Here is an 18,624-nt window from a genome sequence, read left to right as displayed (position 1 = left end):
TTTTTATGTATTAAAATGCTTTCAGTATTCTAGCCACACAAAATCAAATCAATCAATAATATGAAAATAAAACATTGAAATGGTGACATTTCAATATCTGGCATATGAACAGTGGGTCGATTCTTGAAGCTAGATACAATTACACATATTCAACAAATCCAAATACCATAAAATACAATTCGGTAAAAAAAACCTTTAACTTAACATGGTTCATCAACATGTAGTCCCCCAAGTTGGTTCGACGTACGATTTGTAGATTTTACGATGATTATAGCGATAAAAAGTATTACAATTTTTGCATGATGCATTGGGACTCTGCCAGGACGTACGCATCAACCTCCTTTGGAGATGCCTTGCTAGCTCGACAGAGTTCATTTGTCTCTGTGTTTGATTGTGTATTTTTTCTGTGTTTTTGGTGTTTCCAAGCCCAATTTGGAACACTGAAACAGAGGCTCGCAAACCGGCACTCGAACATGCGCCCACTGCCACATAAACAGCAAAGATTAAACATTACTGTACTGTTAATTGCTCTGTTTTTGTAAATTATATACTGTAATTTGGTAAATTATTAATTACAGTGTACTACCCCATACTGATCACCACCATAATCCTGGGTAGGATAGGACATGTTTAGGCTTGCAATATTTTTAAGTTCATCAGCAAACATCTCAATCATAAATTAGGGACTACCTTTAATTTCTTATTTGTTGAGTGAAAATATTATTATTTTTTTAAATAGAGGTATGTCGGATATGAAATTAAGTCAGCACAGTCACTATGAATCAGTAAGGGGGATTTTAGGAACTTAACCATCAGTGCATTTAAGGTAGAAGTACGTATAGATGTTAGTTTCTCACACACACACACACACGCACACACACACACCTTTATCAATCAAAAGGTTATTGATTTGTGCTGAAAATTATATATAAAATACAAAAACAAACAGAAAGCAAGTTTGAGAGTACACCATAAAGAGCTGCTCTCAGGATTTCTTATTTCTTTCATTTACTGAGTTGATGGTGCCCATAATAAAAGCAATTCCAAAATCCTTACAGCTCACTGCTTCAAAAGTCTTACATGTAATGTACTGTACTGTAAGAATAATCTCTTGAAACAAACTAACAAATAAATGTACTATTAGGGTGTGTCTCTGAGAACTTGTGACGCGATAACAAAATGATGAGCTCAGAGGGATGGGTCAGGTCCTCGAGGTTGCATTCCCTCTCTCCTAAGGCTGCTGTCAAAGCGTGGATTGACCTCGCATCGCACCAGCAACACGTCGTCCCTGACAAAGCCTCGTTGACGCAGTGCCTGCAGCTGCATGAAGGTGACGTAGCCAAAGCCTTTTGGGTTGCGCTGCACTGTGGGCCTTTGGAAAGCTTGCAGGTCTGGTTTGGTCTCCATTATTTCAACGTGGTGTTGGGATTCAGCCTGGTCCAGAATTAGCAGACGGATGGTACCCTGCAGGGGCCACGGAAGCTGGCTGTCAAACTCACCCTGCATCGTATGTACGAACAACGAGATGTAGTTAGAGCAACGTGGCGCACTCGGTGTCTGCAGGTGCAGTCGCAGACACAGCTTATAGCCTGGTCTCCCAGTGTAGAAAGGTGGGCTATGGAGCACAACTGGTTGTCCAGCTTCTTGTTGGTGCAGGTGAGCTGAAAATCCCTCTATCCTCCAAACATAGTCACCTTGATACTGCTGAGCTTCAAGCTCATGCACTTTCTCTTCCAGCGATGCCAGCTTCTTGCGTAGCTCCGTGACCTGTGTATGCTGCGTATCATTGCGGATGCTCAGCTCCCGTATTTGGTGGTCTTGGCGCACAAGCCGGCTTTCGAGTTCCACGACAGTCTCACGTAGCTGCTGCATGTCCTGGTTGCACTGGCATGGCTCACTCGCTCTGGCAGTGGCACCATGCTCGGCCAAAGGCGAACAAGAAGGGCTGCAGTTTGAAGCAGGGAGAGGGCCATTCATAGTCTGGTTCCTCAGGAAGTCGGCCATGAAGCGCATGTGCATCTGGGTGAACTCCTGCATGTGTAGGGCCAGGTCATTTCTCGGCATCTAAGGCAAAATGAGTCAATTATTTTGTGAAATTCTTCGTGAAATTGTTAAAAGCACTATACAAATATAATGAAACTGAATACAGGGTCTTATTAAGAATCCTTTCACGAGTCTATTTGATATACATTATATTGGCAAAAGTTTGCAGACACCTGGAGGTAAGTTTGGTACGTGCTTTTTGAGCGTCGCATTCCACATTTAGTCCTAATTTGCTCTTTCATAATTTCCTCTACCCTTCTGGGAAGATGTTCCACTAGATTTTGGAGTGTGCTTGTGGAAATTTTGTGTTCATGAGCCACAAGGCTGTTAGTAAAGTCAGCTACTGATGGTGTGGAGGCCTGAAGTGCAGTCAGTGTTCCAATTTATCCCAAAGGTGTTCAGTAAGGTTGAGATCAGAGCTCTATAGCAGAGTCAAGATCTTTCTCTCCAAAGCATGTAAACCATATCTTAATGGAGCTTGCTTTGTGCATTGCCATGCTGGAACAGGCTTGGGTTGCAAAGTAAACGCAAAATTATATTATACCTCATCCAAAGATACAATCCAATCCACTATACAACTGTGTGCCTCCAGCTTTGTGGTAACAGTTTAGAGAAGAACCACATACAGGAGGAAAGGTCACGTGTCCCAATACTTTTGCCCATATAGTGCATTATTTCTTCCAAAGTGAAATAAATGAGTAATGAGTGTGAAGCATCATCTTTGCAGCTTAGCTTTACCTTTTCTTGACAACCAAATACGCTGAAAGTGCAGGCAACAGGAGCTTTCAAGCAGTCCGTGGCACAGTGTGAAGACAACTGAAAGAAACAGATTTGCTCCACTTAATAAACAGATTACACCGATCTATATTCAATGGTTAGGAAAAGATGTCCATTTGCACTACTCACCTGGCCACGAATGAAATCCATGTTACAGTACTCGCACACCGTATTTACAAAGGGACACATCTGCTCATGAAACTGCAGAAAAGACCTTAACATTAACCACATGGTAGAAATCCTTTATTTTTTTCCTCGCAGTAGTCTTTTACACCGAACTTAACTTCATACTCTTTCACTCTATACCAAATAATTCTTGCTCGAGACATAAATTAAAATCAGGTTGATGTAATTAGGTAATTCAATGCAATTTAAAGTACTTGGTTAATGTAATTTATTATTACTCTGTAGCTTAGAATATGAATAGTTATTTAGTTTGGCACACATTTTTCTAGCCTATATTGCTAATTTACAGCATTAATTTGAGTCATGTGTGAGGATGACAGGAAGGCGGTGGCTTATACCACAAAATACCCTCAGGCAAGAGGTGAACCTCATTCTAGTGTTTATAAAAATGTTTTGGTTTCGACACATCACGAGACATTTTTAGCACTTATCTTAATTCTACACTGCTAACAACACGTGCTGTACTAAAGTGTGGACAAGTGGCTGTCCCCAGTGTCAGTGTAAACAAGATATACACTGCATTTCAAGCTACGATTCGATGTTTTTATGCTTTGCTGCCTCTTTTGCTGACACCGGATTTTAAAACATTTCTGATTAGGCTGTAAAATAAATACCAAGTGTAATGATCAAATAAACATTTAATATTGGTGTCCAGCCTTCAGTTTGGTGGAGTGTAAAACTTAACCATGCAAAAAAACAAAGACAACTAAAGGGAGGAATCTGTGAATGCTCAATCTTTGTCTCGCTCGTATACTTAAGCGCATGAAAAAGCTTCAAGAGTTGGTTTTAAATCTTAAGGAAAAGTCCTTTACGTGGGTAACCTCCTACTTTTTTGTTATCAAAGATGATACTCTCTGCACAGTCAGGACATGTGATCAGGCGCTGTAAACAGTCCTGGCTCATATGTTTCTCGATACTATTCTTCCTTACAAGGTCCATACACTGGCAGCAAGGTATTGTGGCAAATTCACAGGTGATCAAGTGATTCTGCAGAGGAAAAACATGCCTTAGTTAATACAACATATAAAATAGAATAGAATCAAGCTGGAATGTTTACCATATTTAAAATGACATTTACCTCAAAGTGTCTGAGCTCCATTTTCTCAATACAGCCGTCATTGCGGCAGCGCACAGTCAGAGACAGGATTTCCCTCTTGGCAAAATTATCTGGAAAAAGCTGGTCTTCTGTCAGTACTTCATTGTCAACTGGACATTTCTGCCCTGTGTCCCTGTCAGAAAGACAAACACGTTCTACAATAGTTTTGTTGAGTTTTACTGATTCTCACCTGGGAAGATTATATATGTGTAACGGTGCTATCTGTATTAAAACATTTTGGTAGAGGGCTTTCAGTTTGGTGAACATGTATAAGGAATGCAATCGTTTTTACGGGCAGAACATAATTAAAATCTGTTTGTATTAAGTGGCGGACCTCAAGTTTTTTTTTTTTATCTCCCCCTTGCACTTCAAAATAGTGTCACTTTTTCCTTATTATTAATATTATTAATATTATCATCATTATTATTATTATTATGCCAGGGGTATTAAAAAGAAACTAGAGTTAGCGCAGTTTCACTTTGGCTACTCGCTCCGTACCGGAAATAGGATTTGCAGCGCGTTTGTTTTTAAGTCAGTATAGCAGGATGGACTCTATTTATGTACAGCTTTATGAGTTTTTCTTAAAAGGAAAAAATCTTGACAATTCCGCACATCGAGGGTGTGAATGAATGAAGGATGGAAGGAATAAATAGACATTTGTTAAAGTATGCTGAAATAAATAGAACAGTTAAGTAGATCATATCATTAGAAAATGAAATATTAAATGTAAAACACACACACACACACACACACACACACACACACACACACACACACACACACACACCTGTATTACCCAAATGAGGTCTAACAAATATAAACTATTTAAGAAATTGTATCATTCATTTAATTATATAAAGTACAGACCAAATGTTTGGACACACCTTCTCATTCAAAGAGTTTTCTTTATTTTCATGACTATGAAAATTGTAGAGTCACACTGAAGGCATCAAGGACTATTTGACCAAGAAGGAGAGTGATGGGGTGCTGCGCCAGATGACCTGGCCTCCACAGTCACCGGACCTGAACCCAATCGAGATGGTTTAGGGTGAGCTGGACCCAGAGTGAAGGCAAAGGGCCAACAAGTGCCAAGCATCTCTCGGGGAACTCCTTCAAGACTGTTGGAAGACCATTTCAGGTGACTACCTCTTGAAGCTCATCAAGAGAATGCCAAGAGTGTGCAAAGCAGTAATCAAAGCAAAAGGTGGCTACTTTAAAGAACCTAGAATATGACATTTTTCAGTTGTTTCACACTTTTTTGTTATGTATATAATTCCATATATAATTCCACGTGTTCATTCATAGTTTTGATGCCTTCAGTGTGAATCTACAATTTTCATAGTCATGAAAATAAAAAAAACTCTTTGAATGAGAAGGTGTGTCCAAACTTTTGGTCTGTACTGCATAATCAATATAATTTGTGCCAGTTTAATTGATTAGTCAATTTAATCAATATAACAAGAAGTATATTGTAATCATTTCATTTATTTTATTTGTATATTTTATTTATTCTACCTAACTAACAAAATTTAACTAAACCGTGACTTAAAAAACAAGGTACAAACCAAACTGAAATAAAAACTGTGCCATCAGGAAAGAAAAAAATGCATTGATGGATTAACCTTGTCATTCAGTATTTTCAGGTAGTCAGCTGACCTCATTCTTAGGGCACATAATGTTGCTGAAGCGAGACCTGACCAACTGCAGCAACCCCAGATCATAGCACTGACCCCACAGACTTGTACGGTAGGCACTAGACATGATTGGTGCATCAGTTCATCTGCCTCTCTTCTTACCCTGAAGCTCTGATCACTCTGGAACAGAGTAAATCTGGACTCATCAGACCACTTGACCGTCCTCCATTTATGCTTCATGCTTAATGTTTAATATCTTGAGTTCCCTTCGCACTGTGTGTGAAAATACTCTTACTTTCACTATTAAACAGACCCGTGAATTCTACTGTTTTTTTTTTTTTTACAGTGATTTCACCAAACGTTTAAGATTTCTTTCGCGAAGATGATGATTCCCCACTGTCTTCCAGTTTTTAATAATGCGTTTGAAAGTTCTTAACCCAATTTTAGTAATTTTAGCAATATCCTTAAATGTTTCTCTGCAAAAAATTATACCATTCTAAAACAAATGAACATATTTCCACGATCCACAGGATGTGTGTTCCGACAAGGTAATTGTACATGTACTGTAGTGTAAAATCAACAAAAAAATTTAATTACCTGTCATAAATATTTTATTTACTACTTTAAATGAATAATACAATAATAAATAGTTTTTTAAACATTTTTATATAATTTATTACTACAAACTTTGTTTTGAAATCTTACTCAGGACTTTCGAGCCATTCGCGACTTCTCGCGAACTACTGGCAAGTTACTTTTAGTTCAGTTCCAAATGAAAAGTCGCCAACTATCGAGGTCGCGAGTGTCAGGGTTCCACTGTGTATGTGTATGAGATATATATATATATATATACACACACACACACATACACACACACACACACACACACACACACACACACACACACACACACACACACACACACACACACAAAACAACAGCAACAAAAAAAGAGATCACCTGATGGATTTTTTAATACAGCTGTTGCAGAAGCGATGGCCACATGGTGTCTGAACAGCTGACCTTAGACCCATTAGGCAAATGGGACACTCATATTTGCTCTCTAGTGGGGGGTCAAACTCAACATCATAGCCTTGCTGTTCTGATTGGAGTCCCGATGAGACACAAAGTGTGGATGGGTTTTCTGTAGGGCTTAGATACGACTCCCTTTCTTTCTCCATTTCAGCCATACATCTGGAGTATGGATACTCATCTGGGTTTGACTTGTGCATGTCTCCACACGCCATCTATATAAATAATAATGGGAGAGGAAATGAGAAGAGGAATATGTACAGTTAATGATGTGTTGGAGCTTTTCAGCATTGTGCATCACATTTCTACCTCTACCTACCCTTGTTTGGCTCAGTACCACTCGCTCTTTCAATTTATACTGAAAACAGAATCCCTGATCACTACAGTTACCTCTGACCAATCTTTAATCACCACTGTTAACCCCTGGCCAATCCCTGACCTACTGATGATCCCCACTACTTCCTCCTGACCAATCCCTTATCGCCAATCATTCCCAGGGACCAATACTTAATAACCACTGTTCCTCCAGACCAATTCATAATCACCATAATGCTTCCTCTTAACCAATATCTAATCAATACTGTTTCCCCTGAGACCAATCCTTAATTACCACTACTTCAGCCTGGCCAATCACTAATTACTACTGTTTCCCATCGACTAATGCTTAATCACTACTACTACACCCATGACCAAACCATGATCACCACTTCTACATTCTGACCAAACAATCAATGCTGTTTCCCCATGACCATTCCTAGATCACTAATGTCCCCTGTGACCAATCAATAATAACCACTGTTACCCCTGACCAATAAATAAACACCACTCTTTCCTCCTGGCCAATCACTAATCACCACTCCTATTCAATGACCATCCTTCTACATTCTTCTCCGCATTCCTCTTACTTCCTTGCATTCTTTTCACTCCCACAGTCTGCGTTTCTGATAGCAAGTATACCATTTTCCAAATGCATACAACTTTACGTCGGCACGACAAACAATGCCTTTTTATTCCCCCCCCAAAAAAGAAAACAAAACTACTCTATTATACACTATTCTAAAAAATCTTTATTCTCTTGTTTTTAGATTCTAACTGATGCTCCCTTTTACTCTAATTTGGTATTTCACAGGCAGTGATGAAAATATATATATATATATATATATATATATATATATATATATATATATATATATATATATATAATGCAAATCAACTTGTTGCATCATCTACCAGATTCCAGGAGAAACCCAGAGCCAAACCCAAATGATAAGAGAATTATAGTATCATGGGCAAACCCTGATAGGAGACCATTACTGAGTGAAAGAAATAGTAAATAGATGAGTGAATAAAATTTTAGAAGGTTATGTGATGCAGGACCACGGTTATGATAAAGATAAAGAAAACACACACATTTGCACAACCAGACACACACTTATTGGTGCACAAACCCAAATACAGATCACTGGCGGGGCTGTGGCTGGTGCAGGGTACCAACTTTTTTGAAACTTTGCTTACTTCGGCTTCACATTTCCTAACTAGCAACTTAAACTCATATAATACATAATACATTATTCGAAAATAGGCAGATATTTTAACAAATTATATTTTGAGTATAAAACAAAGTTTAGTTAACTAACGCTAACTGGATCAACTTCAGTTTCGCTAGTCTAGCTTGCTAACTATGGAACTAGCCAGCTAACTTAGCTTACTCTACTAATTATTATTTATTTTTTTACAATTCTGCTTTTTTTAAGCTAGATATTTGTATAAATTTTTATATATTATTACCCATTCGCCAATTATTATTAATTCGCACAAGTTTTCTGTCAAAATTTCCTTTCTAAAGTATTTCAGCAGCTTACCTTTGCTAGCAACGTCTGAGCTCGTGAATCACTACCTCTTCCGGAATCCAAACGTCACGAGAGCCAAGGCGGCGAGATGAATGTGTTGCCAAGTTCCGGGAAATCCCCTATTCGTGGGGAGAAATTCCCTCTGAAATGGGAGGAATTTAAACAATTTTCGTTGTGCCATTATTTCCCAGCCATGTCCCCTGACCAATTCCTGATTACTACTGTTTTCCCCTGACCAATTCCTGATTACTACTGTTTTCCCTGACTAATTCATGATTACTACTGTTTCCCCTGACCAATTTCTGATCAGTACTGTTTCGCCTGACCAATTTCTAATCACTACTGTTTTCCCTGACCAATTCCTGATCACTACTGTTTTCCTGACCAATTCCTGACCACTACTGTTTCCTCTGATCAATTCCTGATCACTATTGTTTCCCCTGACCAATTCCTGACCACTACTGTTTCCCTGACCAATTCCTGATCACTACTGTTTCCTCTGATCAATTCCTGATCACTGTTGTTTCCGCTGACCAATTCCTGATCACTATTGTTTCCCCTGACCAATTCCTGACCACTACTGTTTCCTCTAACTAATTCCTGACCACTACTGTTTCCTCTAACTAATTCCTGATCACTACTGTTTTCCCTGACCAATTCCTGACCAATACTGTTTCCTCTGACTAAATCCTGATCACTACTGTTTCCTCTAACTAATTCCTGATCACTACTGTTTCCTCTGACTAATTCCTGATCACTACTGTTTCCCCCGATCAATTCCTGATCACTACTGTTTCCCCCGATCAATTCCTGATCACTACTGTTTCCCCCAACCAATTTCTGAACACTACTGTTTCCCCTGACTAAACTCTGATTACCATTGCTTCCTCCTAACACATTTCTGATCACCACTGTCGCCCAGGAACTGGCCTCTGATCTTTTTCCTTATGTTTAGAGTTTAAAAACTTTTTTCAAAGAATTCATTTAAGGCACACGTGATTGATTGTGATTAAATATTTTCATAGATTGACAGACCTAATATTAATTTGACATGAGGTCCAATTACCAGCGTGACACTTAAAAAGGTAGTAGTAATGGCTACTTTTTACTTTACTTACATGTCAGAGCCCAAACTTCTTTACTTTAACTTCAATAAAATAGTGTAGTCAGTACTTCAACTTTTACCAGAGTATTTTAAAATGTAAGCATTTGTACTTTTACTTAAGTGAAGGATGTGTATACTTTTACCACCTCTGCTTCTTACAAATCCCTGATCACTACTACCTTCTCCTGACAAATCACTGATTACTACTACTTCCTCCTGACAAATCCCTGATCACCACTACTTCTTCCTGACAAATCCCTTATCACTATTACTTCCTCATGGCAAATCCCTGATCACTACTACGTCCTCCTGACCGATCTTTAATCACCACTGATTCCTCTTGACCAATCCCTGATCAGGACTGCTACCTCCTGACAAATCCCTGATCACCACAGTTTTCCCAATGACCAGTCTATAATTACCACTATTCCCCTTGACCAATTTGAACAACGCTTTTTATGCTATTCTTTTCTAATCATTCCCACGGAATCCCCCAATTCAAGTCAAGTCAAGTCAAGTCAACCCTACACTGCATTTACAATTTGCTCATGGCATAAGAGTATAGAATCACTAAAAACTGCAGTGCAAAAAAAACACCAGACCCCATAACACTGTGGGGTAGTCAGCAGACAATATTGCAGTAGACTATTATTGCATGTGCTGTCTTTGAAAGCTAATAAAACAAAACAAAACCCTTTCAATCACATTAAAATCCATATATTAACATACATTATTTATTGTATATATATATTTTGATATTTGTAATAACCTTTTTGTAAAGTTCTGTGAAATGTGTGCCATTTGTGTCTCTGTGTGTTGGATGTTACTATAGAAATGACATTGTATTGGTAGAAGCATATCAATATAATCCATTGATGAGAAATACAGATGGAACTTCTGTCTGAGGCATGCGGTTACAGAAAATATTCCACACCTTCTCACCAATCAGACAGAACATTTCAGCAGCCATGTGGTAAGCCACAGCACTGTTGAATTCTTGAATTAGAAAGTGTTTAGTCATTTTCCATAATAGCATGACTGTAGGCAGTAGTTCTGGCTGTAATGAAAGGTTTACATTATTGTGCTCATTCTGTATTATCGATTCCGTATTGAAAAATCCTTCACATGTATTATGGGAAACATTTATCTAGCATTTGTGGAAGGACTTTTCAGTGTCAGGACAGTAATCCCCTGCTTTACCGCTTTCGAATCTCACCTCCCCTCCCAGGTTTTTAGCAGAATTGCATTTGCCACATCACAAGATTTGTTTTGCTGATTTTCCCGGTCTCTCGTGGATAACACGATAACACCTAAAATTGAGCTAAAACTAGACTTTGAAACACCAAAAACACAAAACAACACATGCTCTAACACATAGACAACATATTTTCTTTAAACCCTTTAGTCTTTTTTCTTTTTTGCATATTGAGATCAATTTGTTTTGTCTTGATTATCAGTTATTATACAGAATACAAAAAGGATTGTTGGTGTTCTGTGCTTTAGGCTCAAATCTGGCTTCACTTCACTCCTAGTTGCCAGACCTTCCTCTGTGCCTGAGGTTGTGATGTTAGAGTCACAAACTCCATAAAGTTGGATGCAAGTGCAGATTATTTTTAATGTTGAAACAAACAAAAAAAGACAAATTAAACTAGACAAATGCAAGGCAAAGAAAACTTGCATGCAAGTAATATTCAATTCAATTAATTTTCATTTGGATGGCGCTTTTAACAATGGGCATTATCTCAAAGCAGCTTTACAGAGATAAAGCAGTTATATGTATTAGTAGTTATGTATAAGTTGAATGTATATATAAATGAATGTATAAATGTTCCTTATAATTGTGGCAACTGTGGAAAGGAAAAACTCACACATTATGGCATGAGAAAGAAACCTTGAGAGGACTCTAAAAGGAACCTCATCCTCATGTAGGTGGCACTAAATGTCCATTTATTACAGTTTTATCATTGTTAAGGTGTGCAGTAAAAAGGTGATTAAATGAAACCTGTCAGCCTGTCAGTAGCAGTCAGTAGCAGACTGTTGATATTTATTACAGTCCAAATCAATCCTCAAAGGTCCTCAATATCTGCTCAACAATACAACCCCAACAATACGACCTAATGCTTGCCAACTAAGGAGGGAAAACTCAGAACTTAAATAGGGTAAGTAATTGTCAAAAAACAAATAGGGTGAGCACAAGCAATGAAGGACGTGGGGCAGACAACGTAGGAAGATATTAAAATGTAAGCGTGAGGGTGCCCTCTGATGGTCCGAGGAGGTTTTTGGTTTTCATGTTCATGGTGAACATCAGAATCCGAATCAGAAAGAGCTTTTTTGCTAAGCATGTTTGCATTTACAAGAAATTTGGTTTGGTGTCAAAAAAAGCTTTCAGTTGCACATTTTTTATATAAAAAAAAATAATCGAAGGCCTTTCACATAAATGATTCATTTTATTCTTATTGCCAATGGAGAGAAAATTTAACTGTTTATAAGACAGATTGCCTGGTGGAAGAAACGTTTCTTGTGCCTGGCTGTCCTTGTGCTTAGTGCTCTTTGGCGTCAACTAGACGGCAAAAGTTAAAAAAGAAGACGGCTTGGAGGTGAGGGATCCAGAGTGATTTTCTGTCGCCTCTTACTCACTCTCGATGGATACAGTTCATGAAGGGTGGGCAGAGAAGCACCAATAATTTCAGCCATCCAAACTGTCCTCTGTGGTCTTCTGATATCTGATTTTGTAGCTGAGCCAAACCAGGCAGTTACTGAAGCGCCAGTGGTGGACTGAGTATACAAACCATGTACTTGAGTTAAAGTAGAGATCCATTCAGTAAGATACGACTCCAGTAAAAATAAAAGTGCTCCCTTTAAACTTTCAGTTGAGGGAAAGTACAAAAGTATTTGCAATGTACTTAAGTATCCAATGTACTATGATTTATTATCGCTATAATATTCCTATTATCATTTTTGTCACATGACTCTTTGCTTAAACAATTCAGTTTATGTGAAGAGACTCTGATGTGACTCACAGCACACTGATCTATTAATAGAATGATGTTAATGAGTCAAAAACTGATTGATATCTATTTAAATTTTCATGAACCGGAAAACATATTTTCAACTACTTCCAAAAAAATCGTGCAAAAAGTCAATCACGGGTGTTGTGGCGATTTTTGAGTCAGGAGTTTCTTCCATCATTTATTTTTCTCTAAATGTCCTGCTTGCTGTAGAACTGCTGCTGAACTGTATTTTGGTGATAAGTAGATACCACAAAGCGGCAATCAAACAAGTTTTAACAATTTTTATCCTCATAAATAAAAAAGAACAACAGATTATACAAAATGTAGTTGAGTAAAATGTGAAATATTTGATTTTGTAGTATAGTACAGATATTTGAAAACGCTTCTTACGTACAGTAAGTACTAATTATTAGTAATTATAATTATACAGTAATTATAGTTAATGAGCTGCTATAATAGTTAATTAATGAACAGGTAATAGTTCATAGTTAATGGTTTAATCAGTAAATATGGATGCTGTGAAACTGACCACAAAATAGGTGCTAACTAATAACCATAGTTTAAATATTATAAATGACAAAATTTAATATTACATTTGGAAACTGAGCTGTTCTTTTTGTACTTTTTTTTTAGATCAATTACGAATGACTTCTCTACGAGTTTATTAAAAAAAAAAAAAAAAAACCTATAGCATTAATTGCTGAGCCATGATAAACAAAGCTCTGGCACACACACAATACCTCCACTTCCACAATGAAACAACTTTAAGACATTATGAACAAGCATTCCTGTTTCCTGCATGCAGAACACAGAGGCTGTGTGTGAGCTCACGATCAGAGCCAAGACCTTGTAACTGATGTCAGCTCTTGGAGCTTTTCCTTGAGGCTCCTTTGTTTTCGCTCGTCATACGCCAGCCTTGCAATTTCAGCAAACCTCCTCTCTGGCCTGGATAGGTGTGGTCACAGTGGGCCTCTATTTTGCTTATGAATAGAGCATTTTATAAATAGCAAGATCAACAATTTGCACTCACAAGGCTATCCATTGAGTGCACTCAACATGCGGAGCCCACCCTCTTGCTCATATATAAATGCCATCAAATAAACTTACACATCCATTTTTTTTTTTATATATTTAACGAACTTCTAGTGGCGAGAAATCCTGACATGAGGTTGCAAAAAGCGCAAGCAGAAACAAAGCATCTCAGCAAGATACTGGCTAAAAGCTAGATCTTCTTGTTTGTGATTTGTGTGATGGTATTACGAATTCTTCTGATAAATCCTTCAATTCAGTCTTGATGAAGCTCATATCGATTTATCAGATGTGTGACATGTAACAAACACCATGTTTACCTACTGGATTAGTTAAAGATAAATGAAGTCAAGATGACACAATACAGATCTTTATATTATTTAAAGAACCTTTTTTCCATCTGAAGAGCCTCATCGTTACGTCACCAACGTACCAACGATGACTCACTTCACGTGTGAAAGAAAAAAAAGCCCTCAATGGCATGTCCAGTCAATGGTGATAATGGTGATTTGTTTATTTCTTTTGGGGAATGGAGGAAAAAAGCACCTGGAATCTAATTGTCAGGTTTCACCAGAGCTTCTTTAAGGTGTAGAAAAAATATTAATGAGGAACCTAATGCAGAAGAAGTGGAGACTAAATCTTGGGCTTACAATGCATCTAGCCAAAGCATTGAAGTTGAGTTATGAGTTAGACACAAGTTGCCTAATTGGAGATCTACAAGAGAAGATGATAATCACAATCATGTTGAAGCTAGAAAAAGTAAAACAGCTACAGTATATACGTTTCTTGTGTCTTTATTAACAGTATATAGAAAAGATGTGAATTAGCTGAACAACTTAACTAGCTAAAGAACTGCCACATCACTTTCTTCAGATATACACAATATAGCCAAAGATCTGTTGAACATAAAATTGTTATGTGCTTGTGGAGATCTGTGCGGATTCATCCACAAGGGTGTTAGTAAAGTCAGCTACTGATGTACAAGAGGTGAGGATGCCTGAGGTGCAGTCAGAGTCACATTTATCCCAAAGGTGTTCTAAAGGGGTGAGATCAGAGATCTTTTTTGTAGGCCACTCAAGATCTTCCATTCCAACTAATGTAAAGTATCTTTAAGCTAACAGAGCTGGCTTTGTGCACAACAGCATTGTCATGCTGAAACAGGATTGGGTTTCCTAGTTTACATAAAAAGGAATATGTAATAGTATCACATGCAAAGACTTTGATTCTACTCATTTGTGTGCCTCCAACTCCAAAAACCACATATAGATGTCCAAACACTTTTATAGTGCAACAGCAAGTCAATTAGTACTGAGGCTAGCTAGAAAATGTCAATGCAGTCTCTTATTACAAATATACATCTTAAATGCCATTTATAAAAATGTGTTATTATATAGATATCTAATACTAATAGAAGTCATTCAGGGTGGATGTTTTCTTTTAATTCACTCCCCTTGAACTGGACAACTGAAACATTTATTGTAGCCTCAAACACAAGTTCATCTTAATACACAGTTTTCTTTTCACGTCATTAACTAACGTACATCCATGAGAGCAGTGGAGAAGTATTTAAACCGCTGACAGAAGAACCAACAGACTAAATAAGACCTTTACCAATCTAATACAGTTATCCATCAACTTCTGGCTTTAACATACAAAAGCAGCTCTGTTTGCAGGCCCTCAGGAGCCCACCTTTCACATGTGTTTTCTATTTCGTGAAGGGTGTTGCGCATATAGCGTGGAGTCAGAGCTGTACAACGAGACCATTATAAATGCTCTGTATCTGTCCATTCTCTCAGACCGTACCAACGTGTGAGTTTGAGTTACACTGATAAAAAAGTGTGCTTATTTTAATGTTGCCTCAATGTTCTTATCAGCAGCTGTAAATGTGTCTGTATTTAAAGCCTTTTTTGGGCAGGTACACAGCCTCCAAGTCTGCTAGGTGATGGAATAAGATCATGTTATCTTTAAGTGGAAAAAACAATGTTAGCTTTCTGTGAAAATGACCTCAACGACCCAGCTATTTCCTACACACACACGCACACACGCTAGTGGTTATATCTACCATATATTGCTGTTTATTTTAATTGGAACTTCATCATAGTAAAATTGCTTAAAGTAAGAGTCTAAACTATTGAAAAAATATATATATGTATATGAATATTAATAATGAAAAATGGAAACAATCCATACAAAAGTATGTGAATACCTGACAATCACATTCAGATATGCTTGTGGAAGATCCTGAACTGACTCTTTTGCTATTATAATAACCGATATTTAATTTTATTAATATTTCTTCTGCGGCTTTTGGTAGATTTTACTAAAGTGAGGTCTGATTGGAACTACAGTCGGTACTATTACCATACTGGTCCTGCTAAAGAAAATTTATCCACAATTCCAGAGAATTGTGGTGGTGGGGTATAAATATATATAACAGGTTTAACTGTAAAATATACCTTTATAATAATCTACAAACAAAATAAAAATCTGGTCGTTTTTGGTAACGTATTTAGGGGTTAAAATAACAACAGTTAGCATCTAATCTTCTCACAATCATGACCAACCATTAAATCAGATTTTAGATGATTGAGACTCTCGGTTTCTACAAACCTCTTTAGAACACTGTGACTTCTGACTGGTGGACGAGCACGTGTGAAAGTATGTGAAACATGCTAATTGTAAAGGAAGCACTCTTTAATCAGCTGTTGGAGCCAGGCAAGAAGAATGCCCCTCTATGCCTTAGCATAAGGATTTACTGTTCTGCTACTCTCTTCTCCAAACATTCGCATACTTCAGAAAACACATAGACCCTTACAGGAGCCATGCCGGGTTTGACTCCCCTGCAGGACGAGCAAACTATGGAGAAATTCATCGAGCGAATATTTAGATTCGCCTATGACGCACCGCCCTCGTAATTCTGCAGAGAGAAACATTTAGTGGTGAAAGAGGTTGAATTAATTCTAGGAATTTCAGGAATCTATGTTTACATTAGCTAAGATATACATTAGCTAAAAATCACCCTTCCCAAAACAGAGGTCATATAGGAACAGTATATTAATAGTTATACGTGCATAAATGCGTCTAGAGTGCATCAATTACCGACAAATTGACCTGATTCTGAAAATGATGGTATTATTGGTTCTCACAAAGAAATAACTAATTTGCTCATAGCAGTAAGCATGCTAGAGACTAATCATCAAATGATTTTCTATACACGTATATAAGTTAAATACATCTTGTGCAATTCCAACACAGGTAAATGAAACAGAAAGGGCATTCATTGCCATCTTTTCCACATAATGCACCATTCTTGTTTCATTTAAACTGGCCAACGCAGTGTTAGTCAAGTTCTAACAGTGCTGCTGTGTGTTTGACAGGTTAATGCACATACGTGCAGTGGGGTAAGTGGGCTTGTGTTCTATAAAGTCCTGGTGAGAAAAGGCTGGCTTCTGGGACTAGCATGGAAATCTAGCGATTCATGAAATACAAATGCCCTGTTCAACTACAGCAGGAAGTAAAATAAATATATACAGCCCTCTCTAAAACCAGCACATGAAGCTTTAACAGATGCACCCTGTCATAGAAATATCTGTTGGCAGGGGTCATTAGGTGGAAAAAACTGCTTAGGGAGTTTAATGAAAGACTAAAAAAATGAATCAGTCGAGTCTTGCTGATATCGACATATTTCATTGTGGGTTTGAACTTTAGGGCAGGTTTAAAATAAAGTGCAATAAAAACAAAAGGTCTATCATTCTACGTTCTCCACAATTGCATATTAGTCTCCAGTGTCCCTTCATCCTTTTGTCAGGTTGCTCAACAAACATTTAAATGCCAATGGGCAAGATAGTAGAAAAGCACTGGGAATGACAAGTGGCTGAAGGAACACTGTCTCCTCGCACAAATTTGTGAATAAGTTCATGTATTTCCACTGAGGTTTCGGTTTACTCTTCCTCATGACTGGCAATGAGGATGCTTGAATGATTCCAGCATTTGGCCTTTTTAATGAAAAGAGCTCTTGAGTACATTGAAATGGCCCCTGGTCTCTTGAGGCTTAAATTGAAACCGTGCGTGTCATCAATGTCAATCACTTGTTAAAGTCTACTATTTAGTTGTCAATAACATGTAGTCATGTGAGATACATTTTCTACTGTATTTCAATAATATAAAATGCCAAACTTTATTTTCTCTGACAGCTTTTGCTAAAAGAAACTTATCATGTTAAAGTTGTCCAAAGGGTTTGGAAGAGATGCAAGATAACATTCAGTGTTTGTTCATTCAGCAAAAAAAAAAAAAAGTCTGTTTCTGAGGTTTGTCTGTTTTTGGAGTCCTTGATAAGGAATTATGTGATTGAGCATCAAGTGGCACAGATTTTCACAAAATTATTGTTTAGTGAATGTCTAAAACCAACCATGTATTTAAATCCCATCAGATTTATCATAAGGTCAAATTGTATGAAAGATCAGCTCAATTCGATTTAAATTCATTCATGCATGGCCATGAAAGTTTGGGGCAAGTCAGAAAAGTCACACAAAGCACAAATACACTGACACAGTGGGAACCCGTTTGAAGTTTGCTCCAAGTAGTTCAGTTACACTTTTCCAGTTGGAATGAGAGACCCTGTCCCTCCCACGTCAACCTTTCCAGGGTTTGAATGGGAACTTGTGCTCTTGGAGAATCTACAACTGTAGCATGTAGATTATTGATGAGGTGATGGAAAAAAGTGCAGTATCCATGTAGGAAGATTTTTTTTTGGGTGGGCTTCATGAAGAGTTACACCCTTAACAACACTGCCTAACGACTCATTCAAAACACTTAAAAAAACTCAAATGTAACCGAAACTGGTAAAGGCAAAGAGTTAGGA

General features: G+C 37.7%; 1 protein-coding gene across 1 annotated transcript; it reads right to left on the bottom strand.

The window, feature by feature from the left end:
• Window positions 1–675: 675 nt before the first annotated feature.
• traf6 (TNF receptor-associated factor 6) lies at window positions 676–8,732 on the bottom strand. The gene is made up of 7 exons (XM_046840509.1): window positions 8,631–8,732; window positions 6,697–6,983; window positions 4,085–4,235; window positions 3,835–3,993; window positions 2,950–3,021; window positions 2,782–2,859; window positions 676–2,064 (listed from the first exon to the last, which is right to left on the bottom strand). Exons 2-7 carry the CDS (start codon window positions 6,981–6,983, stop codon window positions 1,189–1,191), a joined length of 1,623 nt encoding a protein of 540 aa, XP_046696465.1. The 5' UTR covers window positions 8,631–8,732; the 3' UTR covers window positions 676–1,188.
• Between the last annotated feature and the right edge of the window lie 9,892 nt (window positions 8,733–18,624).

This window comes from Silurus meridionalis, chromosome 26 (genome assembly GCF_014805685.1).
Source record: "Silurus meridionalis isolate SWU-2019-XX chromosome 26, ASM1480568v1, whole genome shotgun sequence".
Lineage (NCBI taxonomy): Eukaryota > Metazoa > Chordata > Actinopteri > Siluriformes > Siluridae > Silurus > Silurus meridionalis.
Note: the sequence above shows the minus strand (reverse complement) of the source record. Positions and strands in the feature narration are given on the sequence as shown.